Here is a 16,253-nt window from a genome sequence, read left to right as displayed (position 1 = left end):
GGCGACTTGTCCAGGGTGACCCCACCTCTCGCCCATTGACCACTGGAGATAGACACCAGCACCCTTTGCGACCCCACTAGAGATAAGTGTGTATGATAATGGATGGATGGAGTTCTAGTAGTTTGCTGCTCTAGGGAGCAAACTCACAGATGTGAATTAAACCTTGAAAAACATGATCAGTGAAACAACTTTTGCTTCCCAACATTGTGGAAAGTTTAAAATAGTGAGTCATATGGCACAGGCATCTGGGTAGGATTTTAGAAATTTTCTGTCTTATCAGCATATAAAAAACATAATTTTTTTATATAGGTGGTTTGAAATGTATATTTTGTATAGAAAATGAATGCTGCTCTGCCATTATTTGATAGATCTGACAATACGCACTAGGCTGAGTCACTTAATATTATCTAGGAGCAGAAAAAGAGCTTTAATCTCTGTCTGTGCCAATTGGATAAAGTGACATTAGCCCACCCAGTCTGTGTGTATGAATATTTGTGTGTATACTGAGACAAAACTACACACATGGCTTTGTCTGCGTCCAGCTCCAGCAAACTCCAACTCTCCAAAAGCATCTGTGGGATATTCAGACGAGTGCTGCTGGCTGTCCCACTGGGTAACAATTGCTGCTCCGAAGTAGTCTCCTGTTGCCACGGAGTCATGCAATTCTTGCACCCCACCACACTGACAGAGCCCACTGTTACTGTCACATAGAAAAAATATAAATCTGTTATTCTGTGGCTGATACAGCCTCCCATCATGAAGAGCACAGAGTTAATAATAAACCTTAGATCAGGCATGATCTAAACATGTTTATTTATGGATAAACTGTCCACATACTGAACAGTATATGGAAAGTGATGTGAAAAATATATAACGATAAAAGATTTTTGGCGTAAATAGAAAAAACTGATGTTTAAAAAAGTAAATGATGTAATTCATATTTAAAAGTTGTGACATGATGTTGTACCAACAGTCATTCCACGTCACGTGAAGTGTGACGTGGAATAGAAATAATGCAATGCCTCAGAACATTTATATAAGTAAACATCTAGTGTCTGTACATTAATGTACATCATTCCTCCGTGAACCATCTGTAGAACCCGCTTTCACTGCAGTTAGAGTTGAAAGTATTTTAACATGTACAGACTGAGGATTTTGCATTAATCTTTGCAAGATAGGTTAAAGTCAGTCAGACTGGATTAAGGATGCCTGTGAACAATTGTCACAGATTCTCAGTTGGATTCTCAATTCCAGTACACTGATTTAAATGACAGCATTTACTCTTCTGGATGCATTCATGTCTTTCAGAAGCCTATTAATCATAAATTAACTTAGTTCAGGTGTGTGACATCAGGGAAGTACTTCAAAGAAGGAACAAAGTGCTCAGTGTGCTCTGAGGACCAGGAATACTAAACAATTTCATTCCATACATCAAGCACCAATGGTTTGTCTATTGTATGTTGTTACTGTTATTTTGTAAGCCAAACATAGAAAAATAAGGGGGCACCTACTGTAAAAGATAAAGGCCAATTTGCTGATGAAAATGATAACAATTTGGAAATATATATAAAATTTTGTAACTCATCGGCAGAGATTTCTTTAACCTGTCAGAACACATGTGGATTTGGATTATAGAATTTACAAGCAAATTAGAAATTCTTTACCATACCTATAGGGACTTTGAAATCAAGGAGAATAAAAGTGCTTTTTTGATTAGCTTGCATAGTACATATTGTGAAATACAAATTTGGTTGAGAAGATCAGATAAATCATAAAAGAATAAACTTTTACAGCTTACCTAATAATAATAATAATAAATGATTCAATTAACTTTTGATGGATTTTTTTCACTTTTCTTTACAGAAGTGTTCTGACATGATTGCTATGAATGACACTCATTAAGAACACTCTAAACCAAAAACTCTACAGTAAAACATAAATTAAAATAAAAACTAAAAGAAAATTACCTCAAAGTGTTTTCAACAAAAGTTGTGCACACTCTTTTCTTGATGGTCTTGGGAATCCAGCTCTATGAACATAAAGACAATGATTATTGTAAAAGAAAGATTTCTATGATACAGCTAATTAGTCTTTATTGTTGAGCTCAGTGTTTCTAAGTATAGAATAATAACACAAAACCCTGAGATACATTTTAAAAGGTAGAGCCATTTTAAAGAATGAAGTAAACCAAAACGATGTCCAAATTGGTGCAATGTTACAGTTAGGAATGCATTTCAATTGCTGGTTTTCTCAATTATCCTCATGGTAGACAGAAGTTGTTTTGTTCAATGGTACTGGAGTCAGACCAAAGTGTAGACAGGAGCTTGGGATCCTTATAAAGTGCATATTTAATGAATAACAGTTGTGAGCTGTGAGTGCAAGCAGGGCCTTCTCTGCTAGCCCTAGAAAATTGAAAAAAACAAAAAAAACAACTGTAAAATGTTATTATCATATTTAATTTTATCTATATGTAGCCGGGGCATTTTGTCCCCGGAAGTATACCCATATGCGAAAGATGCTGTGACAGAGCGCAGCTGACTCGTTACTGAGGCAGGTAACTGGCACTCAAATTTGAAAGTCCGTTAAAAGTGCCAATTTGCATTAAAGTGTCATACTGTGTATATATATATATATATATATATAGGGTTTTTTTGGTTTTGTTTTTAATCAAAACTTTTTACTGACCTGTGAAATGTGATTCCTTTGGACCTTGTTATCTTGCAGTCATAGAGTTTACAATTAATAGCAAAACACTATGTCCTTTTTTGAAATTCTTTGCTTGATTGTGTCATTTCCCCGACCACCAATATTCTGGGCTGTTATATAATTAGGCTACTCTTTTGGGTTTTTTTCTTTCTTTTTTCTTTTTTATTAGTATACTACATAGTTTTTGGTTCTGTATTAGAAGGCTTAATCAATTTTTTGTGAGGTCTGTTTTTTTTCAGACCTCAAAAGGGGGACTGTTGAGGAAAAATGATTATTTTTAGTGCTTAATACAGTTAATTTTACGGCATGTGTAAAAGGTATATTCAACACTCTTATTTTGAACAAATTTCTTTATTTTGAACAGGTTTGTGTTGAGCATTCGGGATTGGGCCAGATGAGCAGGCATTCAGACAAACAGGGGCCGCTGTGCGGCCAGAGCACACGAAGCCATAAAATTAGCATTTCCTGCAGGGCAATAAATTGAGCTTGGGGGAGAGAAGCCTGTTTTGTTCACAGAAGATCAAAAAAGTCTTCCAGAAACCAACATCTGGGGTGGTGTGAAATCTTATCTCATGTTTTTTCTTTGCTCAAATGGCCGTAGAACCACAGGGGTCAGCATGCAGCTGTTCGCTCTTTTGTTTTACCAGAGACCAGATGGCCCTTTGATCTTTGCCGTAAATTAGGGGGAGTTCCAAGTTTCTCTGAGTGCCTAAGGGAGTTTCCAGTTGGTCAACTAGAGGAATGCCTTACTTGAATATATTAAACAGGAAAACACACCTACAGTATAAGACTTCATGTCAGGAGTAAAAATTCAGAGAGCTGCCACTATTTTGCTTTTTTCCATCGGCTCTCTCCAAAGACGCGTCTTTGTTTTGTTTTTTGTTTGTCTTTGTCTGTATAAGGTAAAGAATGCATATCTCTGTACCTCTGCAGCTTTGTTGATTGATTCATGCGTTGCTTTGTATGGGATTAAACTCTGTGATTTCTGTGACGTCAACGCGCAGTGTTGTTGTTTCCTTGTGCCTGCACGCCGCCCGCTGAGGACCCGGAGGATTAAGGAAGAGAGAGCCAAACGTTTTGTCCAAAGTTAATTTTTAAATTATTCTTCCTTAATAGGGCTCAATGCAAAGCAATAGCGCATGTGGCGCACAGTAAGTCACATGATGTCCATTCAACTAACTCACTGAGCGAACTTGCCATTTAATTTTTACAAAGACATTTTAAAAAGCAGTCGTCCACAGGCTGTTAAAGCTTTGAACAGAGTGTGCAGCTGCTGTCGAGTTGCTGTCCGCAAATACAGTAGATGCAGGAATATAAAGGAAAAATGGTGTAAATTTTGATCGGGATTGTCCCCGTCAGGCCAGAGTTGGTGGGGACGTGTCTACACCAGTCCTTTGTGGTTATTAATGTTAAGCAATTTAATTGTGCAACAATCAACATAAGATGACAATCTAAGTTAGTAAACTGTGCTACCGAGCTATGCTAGCGCTTCTGCATGCATAACATTCTGTGCATTTGTGAAGCTTGATCTGTGCATTTGTGAATTACGAGACTGTTTTAGCTCCATATTTTTATACTCCAACTTTGTCTTTATTGCAGGTTACGTTATCCTTTCTTTTTTATATATTTTATCTTTGCGTGACTCTATGTGCTTTGATTGTTTCTCATTTTGCTGTTGTTGCACTGGAGTTTCCACCGTTGTGAGATAATAAAAAATATTTTATTATAGGATATTCCATTCTTCTAAAATGGCTAGATATCAATTCTCTAATTAAACAGTTATGAACTATTTATTGTACAGGACATAAAACTGAACAATAAACTTGAAGAAAACAAGAGTAGCATTTTATCCAGGGCTGTATGTGTGTATAGGTCTAAAACTTACAACTAATTATGTTTTGTCTAATTTACGTGAGCATTCCAGTTATAATTCTTTATGTCTGAATGGTAAAAAAAAAGTGTGTATACATATAAAGTAATATGTCTGTTTTACATAATTCTTTCTGTGTTGCATCCTAGAAGTGTTTTATTTAAATTATTTTAAAAAAATGTAAGTTATGGATAAAACACTCTAGTTATCTTTGTTCAGCCGTAGAATTTTTACAGTCTGAGCTGTGTGCTACATCACTGTTTGTTTTGTAGCGGAAGTAGTGTCATTTGGTCAGTTGTAATGTTCTAGTTCTGGAAGAAGAAACTTTGTATTGGTTTTACTGTGTGTCAGCGCCCGGCTGCTTCTGAGAAAACAATTCCAAATAAATACACACAGCGTGGGGCAAATAAAGTTGTCAAAGCTGAAGAACTCTTCTGTTTATTAGTATGCTTGTGTTATTGATCTACACATATGTGCTATAAGCTACACTTGATTCATTTTACCCAGGGAACAGGAGAAGGGAACACATGGCTGACATGATGGTGATTGATAAGGAGAACCATCGACGTTAACTACTCCTGGATGGATCGCCTTCAGGAAGAAGCAGCTACAAGAACTGAGATGGCAGAGCTCCATAGAGAAGAATTGAGACAAACAAAAGAGTTTAGATTAACTTTAAATGAGTTGATTCTCGTTGGCCCTACGTTTTCTCTGGTTTTATGGGGTTCAAAATGGCGTGTTTGATAATTAAAACTTATCAATGTTGACATTGTCTAGCAAAATGGTTTTACGTAAGGCTACATGGCAATGGCATCAATATATCAATGAGCTACTCTAAGCTGTAGTTGGCAGTATGTTATCTGTTTTAGCCACATACATTTTCATGCTAAGCAGTAAACATTTTTCATTAACTTCTAAGTTACGTGAAACTTCTCCTGTCATAATTATTTGAAGGCACTGAATCAGACTAGTACAGGTCCACATTTTCAGGTGAGAAAGACTCACCTGGTATAAATAAAATTTTTTGCTATTGTAATTATACCTGAGAGAAATGAATTTACTCAAAGTACTGTATGTCATGAATGTATGTGTATGTATTCCATCTTAAGTAGGGGTGAACCGATTGCAGTTTTCTGTCCAACCGCCAATTACACCAATCTCTTACCTGCTTACCTGTTGATTTTGATTTTGGCTGATGCCATTTTTTAATCTCTGATATGTTGCTAAATATAGCAAGAAAGTCACTCAGTTTGCAAAAGTGGAGTCACTATTGTTAACTGCAAACATCCAGACATGACCTGATGGGCGAGTCTGTCAGTCAAACCTCTCTCACTGCACAGCAGAAGAATACATTAAACCTGTGCAGAGGTAGATAAGATCAGTGGATAAGATCAGCTTCAAATATATCTAAGTTTCGGCCGATCACTGATCCCCCAAAGTTAAGACGATCGGTGCAGATAAATCGGCTGACCAATAAATGTGTCCTATATTATACATGAATATAGGATATAATGTAGCCAGCACTGTCAGAGATGCAATAAGTTTAGTGTGAATGATCTAATCATCTGACTGTTGATTGCAGCCGACCACATTATTAGCAGAAATAGAGCGCCTCAAATTGTGGCTTGGTTCGGCCCTGGTTCCAGTCCATAAATCAAACGCACCAATCCCATGAAGAGACAACAATAAAGGATGCTCATGAGTACTGTTTAGTCTTTTTTTTATTATTTTATTATAGTATTGTCTATGAAGATCAAAATAACAATAAAGTTGTTAATATATCTGTAATCAAATGTTACTTGGTTTTTGGAATCACTACTGCGTTTATTTTCTATGAAGGCACTGAGGGCTTATCAGGACAGCCTTGTTTTTTGTTTCTCATTAATGGCAAATTTGTGATATAGTTAAAATTGTTGGTCTGCTCCAAATGACAGTGACCAATGTCTCATGTCTGAAGGAGGCTGCTTTCACACTCACACTTACTGTCTCTTTTTTGCATTTTGGATTACTATGCATCCTTAGCCAAGCTGTTCCAGCATGGTCTCTGACTTTAATAACATGACCTCTAACTCAATGCTGTGGAAGTTGATCTCTTCAAAGTTTAAACAAGACTATTTTCACTCTATTTCTAAAATTAGAATGCAATCTTAGTATTTTTGTTCAGTGGGTCTTACTTCACAAACCAAATAATGATTCTTCAGACACCATTTTTGTTCATGCATATATTCCTTTCTCTGAAATGTCACTTTTGCGTGAAAATAGCCTTGATTAGAGCTGTGTATTAGCTTTGTTTGATAGACAATGATGTATAAAAAAGTGCATGACAGTAAGTTTTCATATTGAATGTATCATCACACTGTACATACATACAGTATATACCCGTGCTGCTGCTTGTGTTTTCTGGTGTGAGAGTTGGTGAATTGAATACCTTTAAGCATCCAGGGAAACTCCTGAGCTTATGGTGGCACATGGAGCACAGGTGAGGCTGTAACGTCTGCTCTGACTTTATAACAAATTTGAAATAATCATATTTCTTCTTCTGTCAATGGGAGTTGGATTAAATCTGGCTCTTATGTCCTATAGGAGCATTAAGTTTCATTTCAACATGACATGTTGAAAATGAAAACAAAGATACCTCCAAAAATGTATGTTAAAGGATTTTCACCATTTTAAAATTTTAGTTTCTCATAGCAGGCAAAATAAGGATTCAACTGGATAACAGTAAAATAATTGAATTCCAACATATCCTCACATTGTGCATGCGTGTCAGCTCTTGTACAAACATAGTCATGTGACTTCGAAGAACTGGACAGGACAAACTGGTTCAATTATTGTGCTTATGAAAGGTTTTTCTTCCGCGCCATCGATACCTTTCCACGAATTTACTTTCACAGAAAACTCAGTTCTGTGAAAACTGAACTGACTACCTGAATGCAATCCGCTGGTTAGGCATACAGCAGTAGACTGGTAGAACCAGTTTTCAATCACAGTAAACTTTTAATCATGTTTAAACAAAGTGAAACTATGAAGCAGTAATAAAAGATAACCATCATTGCATGTTAAGAAAAAGGTTTTGCAGGCCAGAACATGCATGAGTACCAAAGAAGCCTGAAAAAAACATTACATATTGCCTCACATGAAACCACAGTCTTACCTTTACTTGAATTAGTTGTAAAATTTCTCATTCTGAACATTTTTCTCATTCATTGCTTCTCATATCTAAAGTCCTCTGCTATAGCAATAAAATTATTCCCTTTTCTTTTTTCATGTTGCTTGCCTGCTTTTTATCCACCTAGTAGTATTCAGTCCTCAGGGGGTGAAAGTAAGCCAGTACAGTCAGGTGCTGCATACCGCTAAAAGATTCTGCCGATATGCTGCAATAAGGCCGTCATTTAGAATGGCTGCACTTTGAGTCACAATACATCTGGCAGCAATAAATAGTTTAAAACATGAGTTAATCTGTTTATAAATAGCTTTTTTTTCTCATTCCGAAATGTTTCTGAACTGTCTGTGCTGTGTGCTGGAGCCACCCCCTCCAACCGCCCTTTTCTCTACCGCGTGCGTTCTTTTAAAAGACAGTGATTGCTGATGGTAGTGTACAGAGTATTGTACCAAGCTGATTATTTAACAGGCAGCCACCTGGAGCCAGCTGCCTAACTGAGATGCACTTCTTACCTAAGTTAGTTTTGAAAGCAGCAGTGTTCCATATCTGCTCTGCCCCTGTAAATACACTGGTGTATATGCACCAACAACTCTAAAGAACTGACAGATTAATGTTTGTGGATTTTACAAACATTTCTACATTCTATGTTCCTACCAAAAACAAGTAGTCACCCAGTTTCCAGTGTTTTAGAATAATGGTAGACTTTAATTAAGTCCTTTCAGAGACTCTAAAGCAACAACAAAAATATTTTACAGATCAATGATCAATGCCCTTTGTTATGTTTATATATTGAACTTATTTAACAAGCTTACCAACTACTTTGCAATATGTGTGAGGAAAAAAACTTAAGTGAGTTAACTTAAGTCTCTCTAACTTCCTTTCAGCACAGAAACGTTTTTTCTACAGGTGTGTCCCTCTTCGGCCTGCCTGCAGCTGACTCAGAAGGAATGCGATGTTGTTTCCTCCTGACAGGCATAGAATGGGTGTTAAATGTTCCCTCATTCGCTCCTACCTGATCCTTTTCTTTCTTGCTCCCAGCCTTTCCTCCGCCTCCCTCCCTGTCTTTCTCCAGCTGCACCACCATGCTGTACTGCGTCGGAATATCATCTGATGGTAAAGCTCCGGCTCGGCTCTGTTTGTCCAGCAGCTCCTCCCACAGCTTCTATCCGGTTCTGCCCACACAGACACCACAGCCCTCACCTCAGGAGGAAGACAGTGACAGAGGAAGCGTGAAAACTCTGGGTAAAACATATTGCTAGACATTCTGTACAAAAAACAAGTCATTACCTTTTCAGACATGGTTAACTAGGTTTTTCTCCAACTGAGCATTAACAAAACTGAAGTTATTATCTTTGAACCTAAAGAAGAACGATCTAGACTCTAGATTCTAGAGTCTACAGAAGAGGATTAGGGCCACTGGAAAAAAAAAAGTCAGAATTCAGTTTTGTTTTTGTATGTGGGTATTCTCTCAACAATTAATGCTTATTTTCTCTACACCTGTGAGAACTTATGTTATTTTTTGATACAAGAGCAGTATCTTTTATATTGAATAACTGATTTGTAACACAGGACCTAAAAGAATGCTTTGAAACTTGTGTCATTCTAATGACCACGTTATTCAAATTAACAATAAAATGTTTAATCTTTGCAAATCTATAACCTTATATCTTGCCTCCAATGTCTATTTTGCTGTAAATTCAATATTTACACGTGGCTTGTTTCGCAGTGATTAAATAAGACTATTCAGATAATTTAATTGAGAAAAATATTTCATTTTACAGGATAATATTTAACCATAATGTAAAGTATTCAGAGATATGAAAATGATGGAAATAGAATTCTAGGACCTGCCACAAATCAACTCGGTCACATGACAAAAAGCCATTTATTTGTCTTTTCAAACATTAATCAAAAATAGTTAGAGATACACACTTAATAATTATACACCTAATGAGACAATAACATGGTACAGGGCACGGTTCTGTTTCATAGGTGCAGGGATGCTACCAATACAGGTCAAATTATGTAGGATATTTGTTTCTTATTTTAGTTCTGTTAGATTAAGAGCTTTACATAAGTCAGCTAACATAGCACCAGTTTGGTTATGAGCTTGCTAATTTACATAAAAAGCTGCTTAAAATCATTACAGAACTGAAACAAAAAATGTGATGGATCTTCACATGGGTGATGATTATTACAGCTTCCCTTTACTTTAATAGCACTAAGCATTCCCCAAAAGGCATAACAACTTCAAATATTTGCAGAAATACATGTTTGTAGAAATGCTCTGTAGTTTCAAAATGTTAATTTAATTTGGGGTGACCAAATCCAGTCCTCCAGCGCTACAGTCCTCCAACTTTAATATGGATCCCCATTCCAGCACACCTAAATGCTGGAATGGTATGCAGTATTCTTTTTTAGAATACTACATCCCCTCATTAGCAAGTTATGCACCTCTATGGAGTTATGGCAAGAAGGTCTTCATTTGCTTCTGATATGTTGGCAGAGGGTTACCCCTAAAAATTGCAGCAATACTAGAAACTCTTAAGGGTTGGACTTGTTTAAAGCTTACATAGCTTTAGTCCAAGAAATCAAAATTCAATGGACAGGTGAAATGTTGCCATTGGCAACATTTTAACGCATTTCAACATAAATTAGTGTTGTCACAAGATGCATAATTACATTGTTTGACCTATGAAGTTTTGAAGTGAGATGAGCACAATATAATCCAATGACTGTGTGCACAGTTAAAGACTTGTTGCTGAATTAATTTGTTCCCATGTTATGGAGGGGGAACAGATTATTTCAGGCAGCTGAAATATCCATTCTCTACTCTCCTCCCCCCATAACGTTTGGGAATAAAGGGCAACTGTTGCCAAATTCTCAAAAATTGTTATGTGTGATATTGTTCTGTAGTATACTAGAAATTTCCTTAATACAGTAATCTGTCATATTTTACATTAGAACAGGATTTACCAGAAAGTCCACACTCTCGTCTTTTCAGGAAGTCTAAATTTTTGTGCCATGCTTTCAGCCATCCTCTTATATCAGCAATGAAAAATTACAAATACACACTACGTGTTGGAAAACTGTGTTTTGGTGACTGGCTTTTATTTCTGTCAGGCGTAAGTGACAAAAGTTGGAAAAAGACCGATTCTCTTGGCGTTTAAAATAACACAAAACAGCGTAAAAAGACCTCGTTTATTTAATTATTTTTACAATTTTGTAAACAAGAGCTGCCGATTAAACTAAATGTTACAAGCTTGACATGATTGTGTGAGTTGTTTTTACCGAGAAATCGATCAGAAGCGCCGTGAAAATGGTCAGATCTGCCTCTCCGGCTGTAATGCGCGCTCCCGACACAGGGGAAACAGATTTTCGCAGGGGAACAGAATTGCGCACAACACCTGTACCGGGAGTTGAAACCGAGACGTCCGCGTCGAAGACTAAGGCCTCCAAACGTGGGTCGTGCTAACCCCCTGCTCCACCATATATAACTTTTTAAAGAATCATTTGATATGATTGTTCCTAATCCAGCCTCCAATGGGGGGCATGACCTAATTCTTCAAGATGACTTGTTGCAAATTGATGCTATATAAATAAACTGAATTGAATGGACAAAGGCTAATGCACCCTGACACTAAGCTCAAATTATCTTAAACTAGTTACTTTCCCTGGACGTGTCCTGAAAGACTGCACCAATCAGCTGGCTGGAGTCTTCACCAGGATCTTCAACCAGTCCCTAGCCCTGTCTACAGTCCCATCCTGCCTGAAATCTTCCACCATAGTCCCCATACCCAAGAAACCTCACATCTCTTGCCTCAACGACTACCGGCCAGTGGCACTATCCCCTGTGGTGACGAAGTGTTTTGAAAAACTGGTCCGAGGTCACATCACAGCACTTCTCCCTCCTGGCTTTGACCAACCACCACCAGTTCGCCTACAGAGCCAACAGATCCACAGAGGACGCTGTGATCACAGCCCTCCATGCTGCTCTGTCACATCTGGAGCAGCAGGGGAGCTATGTGCGGATGCTCTTTGTGGACTACAGCTCTGCTTTTAATACCATCCTCCCTCACAGACTGGTGGACAAATTGGGGGACCTGGGCCTCCCTCACTCCACCTGCATGTGGATTCTGAGCTTACTGACCAACCGACAGCAGAGAGTTAGGGTGGGAAAACATACATCCACTGCCCTCAGCCTTAGTACTGGCTCTCCACAGGGCTGTGTGCTGAGCCCCCTGCTCTATTGTCTGTACACATACGACTGCACCTCTGCCCACCACAGCAACACCATCATCAAGTTTGCTGATGACACCACAGTGGTGGGGCTCATCTCAGGAAGCGACGAGTCCGCCTACAGGGGTGAGGTGGAACGGCTGTTGCAGTGGTGCAGGGAGAACAATCTGCTCCTCAACAACTCAAAGACAAAAGAACTCATAATAGATTACAGGAGGAATAAAACGGACATTACACCACTAACCATTGGGGGAAAATGTGTGGAGAGGGTAGCTGATTTCCGTTTCCTGGGGGTCCACATTGAGCAGGGCCTCACATGGAACATGAACACCTTCGAGCTGATAAAAAAGGCCCAGCAAAGACTATACTTCCTGAGGGTTCTCAGGAGGAACAACATCAAGGAGAAGCTGCTGGTGTCCTTCTACAAGTGCTCCATAGAGAGCATACTGACTTACTGTATCTGCGTATGGTACAACAGCAGCACTGCGGCTCAAAGGAAAGCTCTCCAAACGGTTGTGAATACAGCCCAAAAAATCATTGGCTGCCCTCTCCCCTCACTGGAGGACCTGCACAGCGACCGCTGTCTAAGAAAAGCACAACACATCACAAAGGACACTTCTCACCCCGGACATTCTCTGTTCACACTGCTGCCTTCAGGCAGAAGATACAGAGCAACCAGAACAAGAACCAACCGTCTCAGAGACAGTTTTTACCCGATAGCAATAACAAAACTAAATGCAATCAAAAACAACCTTTAATCATCATGAATGATGTATGTGAGAATGTGGCTGTTCTTATTTATTTGTTTTTTTGGGGGGTTTTTCCAGTTATTTGTTAATTCTTACATTGTGTGTGAATTGTGAGACAGTTATTTTTTGTTTTTAAGCATATGCACTGACTGATGGCACCTTTTAAATTTCGTTGTTCTTGTGACAATGACAATAAAGATCTATCTATCTATCTATCTATCTATCTATCTATCTATCTATCTATCTATCTATCTATCTATCTATCTATCTATCTATCTATCTATCTATCTATCTATCTATCTATCTATCTATCTATCTATCTATCTATCTATCTATCTATCTATCTATCTATCTATCTATCTATCTATCTATCTATCTATCTATCTATCTATCTATCTGTGAGAACAGCACAAGGCATTGTGGGATGCCCCCTCCCAGACCTGGACTCCATTTACATAGGCCGGGTCAAGAAGAGAGCTGGATCCATAGCCATGGATTCCAGCCACCCGGGCCACAGACTGTTTGTGCCGCTGCCATCAGGCAAGCGGTACAGGAATATATGGACTACAACAAATAGACTGAGAAACAGTTTCTTTCCCACAGCCGTCAGAGCTATTACTCCCTGCCGCCCCCCCCTCCCACACATATCATAACCTCGCAGTCACACATACATATCCTGCTGCTACTTCTTTGGTGTGGTTGAGTGCCTTTAGTTAATTTTAGTTGTATATATTGTTATTATTATTATTGTGTGTTTGTTTATTTTATTTATTGTATATATGTGACTTTTTGCACGGGAGCTGCAATAGAAATTTCGTTGAATCCTGTTCAATGACAATAAATGCTATCTATCTATCTATCTATCTATCTATCTATCTATCTATCTATCTATCTATCTATCTATCTATCTATCTATCTATCTATCTATCTATCTATCTATCTATCTATCTATCTATCTATCTATCTATCTATCTATCTATCTATCTTTAACAAGTTCACTGGCCTCCACAGTACAGTTGTTATCATGACTAATCTTATCAACATCTCTGAAGAATTTTTTATAAAATCATGTTCAAGCTATGCTGTGAAGAATTTTATTCAAATGCAGTTCAAAAATACCTTTGATCCCAAAGGACATCTGCCAAAGTCTAACTGATACAGTGGCTTGTGAGTATATATTGTTGCCTATTTATACAGTTACAAAAAGAAAGGCTTGTCTCTGTGGCAATATTGTGAAGACTCCTTGTAAAAGGCTATCTTTGTGCTGATTTGTGCTGAAACTATGAATCCACCATGTTCTAACTTCGCTGATTTGTAGAATACTAATAAAATAATTATGTTATATATGGCATAAATCTGATAGCTATATTGATTCCCTTTGTACGGTGGCCCTGAGCGTAGGGATGGCTCAGAAATTGTTTTTCTTGTTGTTGAGGTTAAACCTGCACTTAAGAACTGCAAATCCAACATCAATGGTTGCTATCTTTCAATCACAAGTCAAAGAATGTGAAGGAACCACCCTGTGAACTGAGCTGTCAGGAAAACATAGTCACATATGAGAAAAATATGTGAATATGTTTAGGAAAAATACTACAGTCCCTTAGAGTAGGGTAATACATACAAAAGAGAGCAAAATGCCATCATTCTAAACCAGTTAAGATGTTATGTATATCTGTTATCCTGTAAACATACTGTCATGTTTATATGCTAATAAGGAGCACACCCTGGACTAAATCATAGCATCTATGGAGGATAAATCTGCACTTTAATATTGACTGGGGACTGCTTTAAATGAAGAGCTACATGCAAAAATTACAAACATAAGGTTTTGTTTTATGCAATGGCATTCAGTGGTTGAACATAATTAGAACATTGTAAACAAAGCTCAACTATAATCGCCTGTTTTCATGGACAGGTGGTTATAGTTGAGGTTTTTGATATTTTGGACAAATGTTTAAATCTTAAGCCAAATAAAGAGGAAAGAGGTTTTATTGAGAAGGAAAGTGACAAGATCAGGATAGATAAAATTCATCTTAAAGCAGACATCGTGGAGTTGGATCAGAAATGTCCTCTCCAGAGAACCCTGCTGTCACTTCCTTAACACAAGGGGGAGAATCCTTCAATATAAATTACACAAACTTTACAAAACGTGGAGCAACCAAACAGAACTTTCCTCAAGATGACAAAGATTTTATACAAACACTTCTTTGTGCAAGGATGTCAATGTGCTTTTTCTTTGCCATTTAGTGTTTGGCTCTTCACTATATTGTTGCATAAAGGCATACATCTAATGACATTAATTTAAAGTCTTTTTAGCACTTTAAACAAAATCTTGTTGACACAAGAGAGAAATTCAGATTTTGCTAAAAACATGGTGAACATTTGTTGATCAGCCCAAGATTCTCATGTGTTTGTGTGTGTATCTTTCAAGATTGTGATCGTAGATTATGCAGACAGTACAGGAAACAGAAGCAAGATTAACTCAGGAAACTTGCTTCCTGCTATTGCTACTTGATTTAACGAAGGCGGTTGGGACATGCCTTTAGACAAACAACTGTTTGGGAGGGAAAATCCACTCTTGAGTTTGGCTATGTTCTCACTGCAGGCCTCAATGCTCAATTCCGATTTTTTTTTGTGAAATTCGATTTTCTTGTGTGTGTAGTTGTCCACATTTCAAAATATATGCGACTTGTATGGGATCTCCTGTGTGAACTGCAAGCAACCTCAAAGTGACATGCATGCACAGTAGAGGCTGCACAGTAGAGGGCGCAATAACATCACACATAAAGAGGGTCGCAGGGTTTTGATAACCGCCATAAAAAAAGTAGTGCTCAGTGCTTGCAGAAGTAAGCGGTTATATCTTACGATTTTAAAGTTGTTGTCCAACCAGAGCCAGCTCATTAACAACTTAATCATCATTATCGTAAGCTATGGTTGTTGATTTTCTTCTCACTTGCGCATATCAGGATGCAGAATAGTGATGTTTGTCGAGTATCATTGAAGTTCAGGTCTGATGAATGTGACCTGGTCGTACTTACTCAGCTCACATTTGAAAAGTATTGGATTTATGAACACATGTCAAAGTGGCCTGGATCGCATTCAAAAGAATCCGATCTGTGTTTTTCTGACTGCCATGAAAAGATCAGATACAGGGCGCATTAAGGCAAAAAAAAAAAAAGTCAGAATCTGGTCACTTCAGGCCTTAGACACAGGCGGGGGAGACAAAGACTAAAAAATGTAAAGCTAAAAGAAACAGAAATTAATTACTGGTAGCACAACAACAACACACCATTCACACTAGTTAATTTTCACCACATTCTTCTTATTGTTCTGTGGATTCAAACACAGGACTAAGTGGTAGAAGTCTGTGTTTCAGAACAAAAGCAAAACATAACTGAAGGTAAACCTTCTAGGGAATTCACAACATAAAATCAGGCTAAAACAAAACAAGTACTTATTTACATCCTAAACATACCATCTGTCTCTTTTCTACCTTTGCACTAACAGATAAACAAGAAATTGTCCC

At 37.9% G+C, this 16,253-nt stretch overlaps 1 protein-coding gene across 1 annotated transcript in view; it reads right to left on the bottom strand.

Moving 5' to 3' along the window:
- trpm4a (transient receptor potential cation channel, subfamily M, member 4a) overlaps window positions 1-8,883 on the bottom strand; it is a 59,851-nt gene extending 50,968 nt beyond the window's left edge. The window contains exons 1-3 of the mRNA XM_032586581.1: window positions 8,752-8,883; window positions 1,968-2,029; window positions 523-700 (exon numbers count right to left, since the gene is read on the bottom strand). Coding sequence (XP_032442472.1) covers window positions 523-700; window positions 1,968-2,029; window positions 8,752-8,823 — 312 coding nt within the window. The 5' untranslated portion in view covers window positions 8,824-8,883. The remainder of the gene's footprint in view (window positions 1-522; window positions 701-1,967; window positions 2,030-8,751) is intronic.
- Between the last annotated feature and the right edge of the window lie 7,370 nt (window positions 8,884-16,253).

Source organism: Xiphophorus hellerii, chromosome 16, assembly GCF_003331165.1.
Source record: "Xiphophorus hellerii strain 12219 chromosome 16, Xiphophorus_hellerii-4.1, whole genome shotgun sequence".
Taxonomy (NCBI): domain Eukaryota; kingdom Metazoa; phylum Chordata; class Actinopteri; order Cyprinodontiformes; family Poeciliidae; genus Xiphophorus; species Xiphophorus hellerii.
The sequence above is the reverse complement of the archived record's forward strand: the minus strand, read 5'-3'. Positions and strand labels throughout refer to the sequence as shown.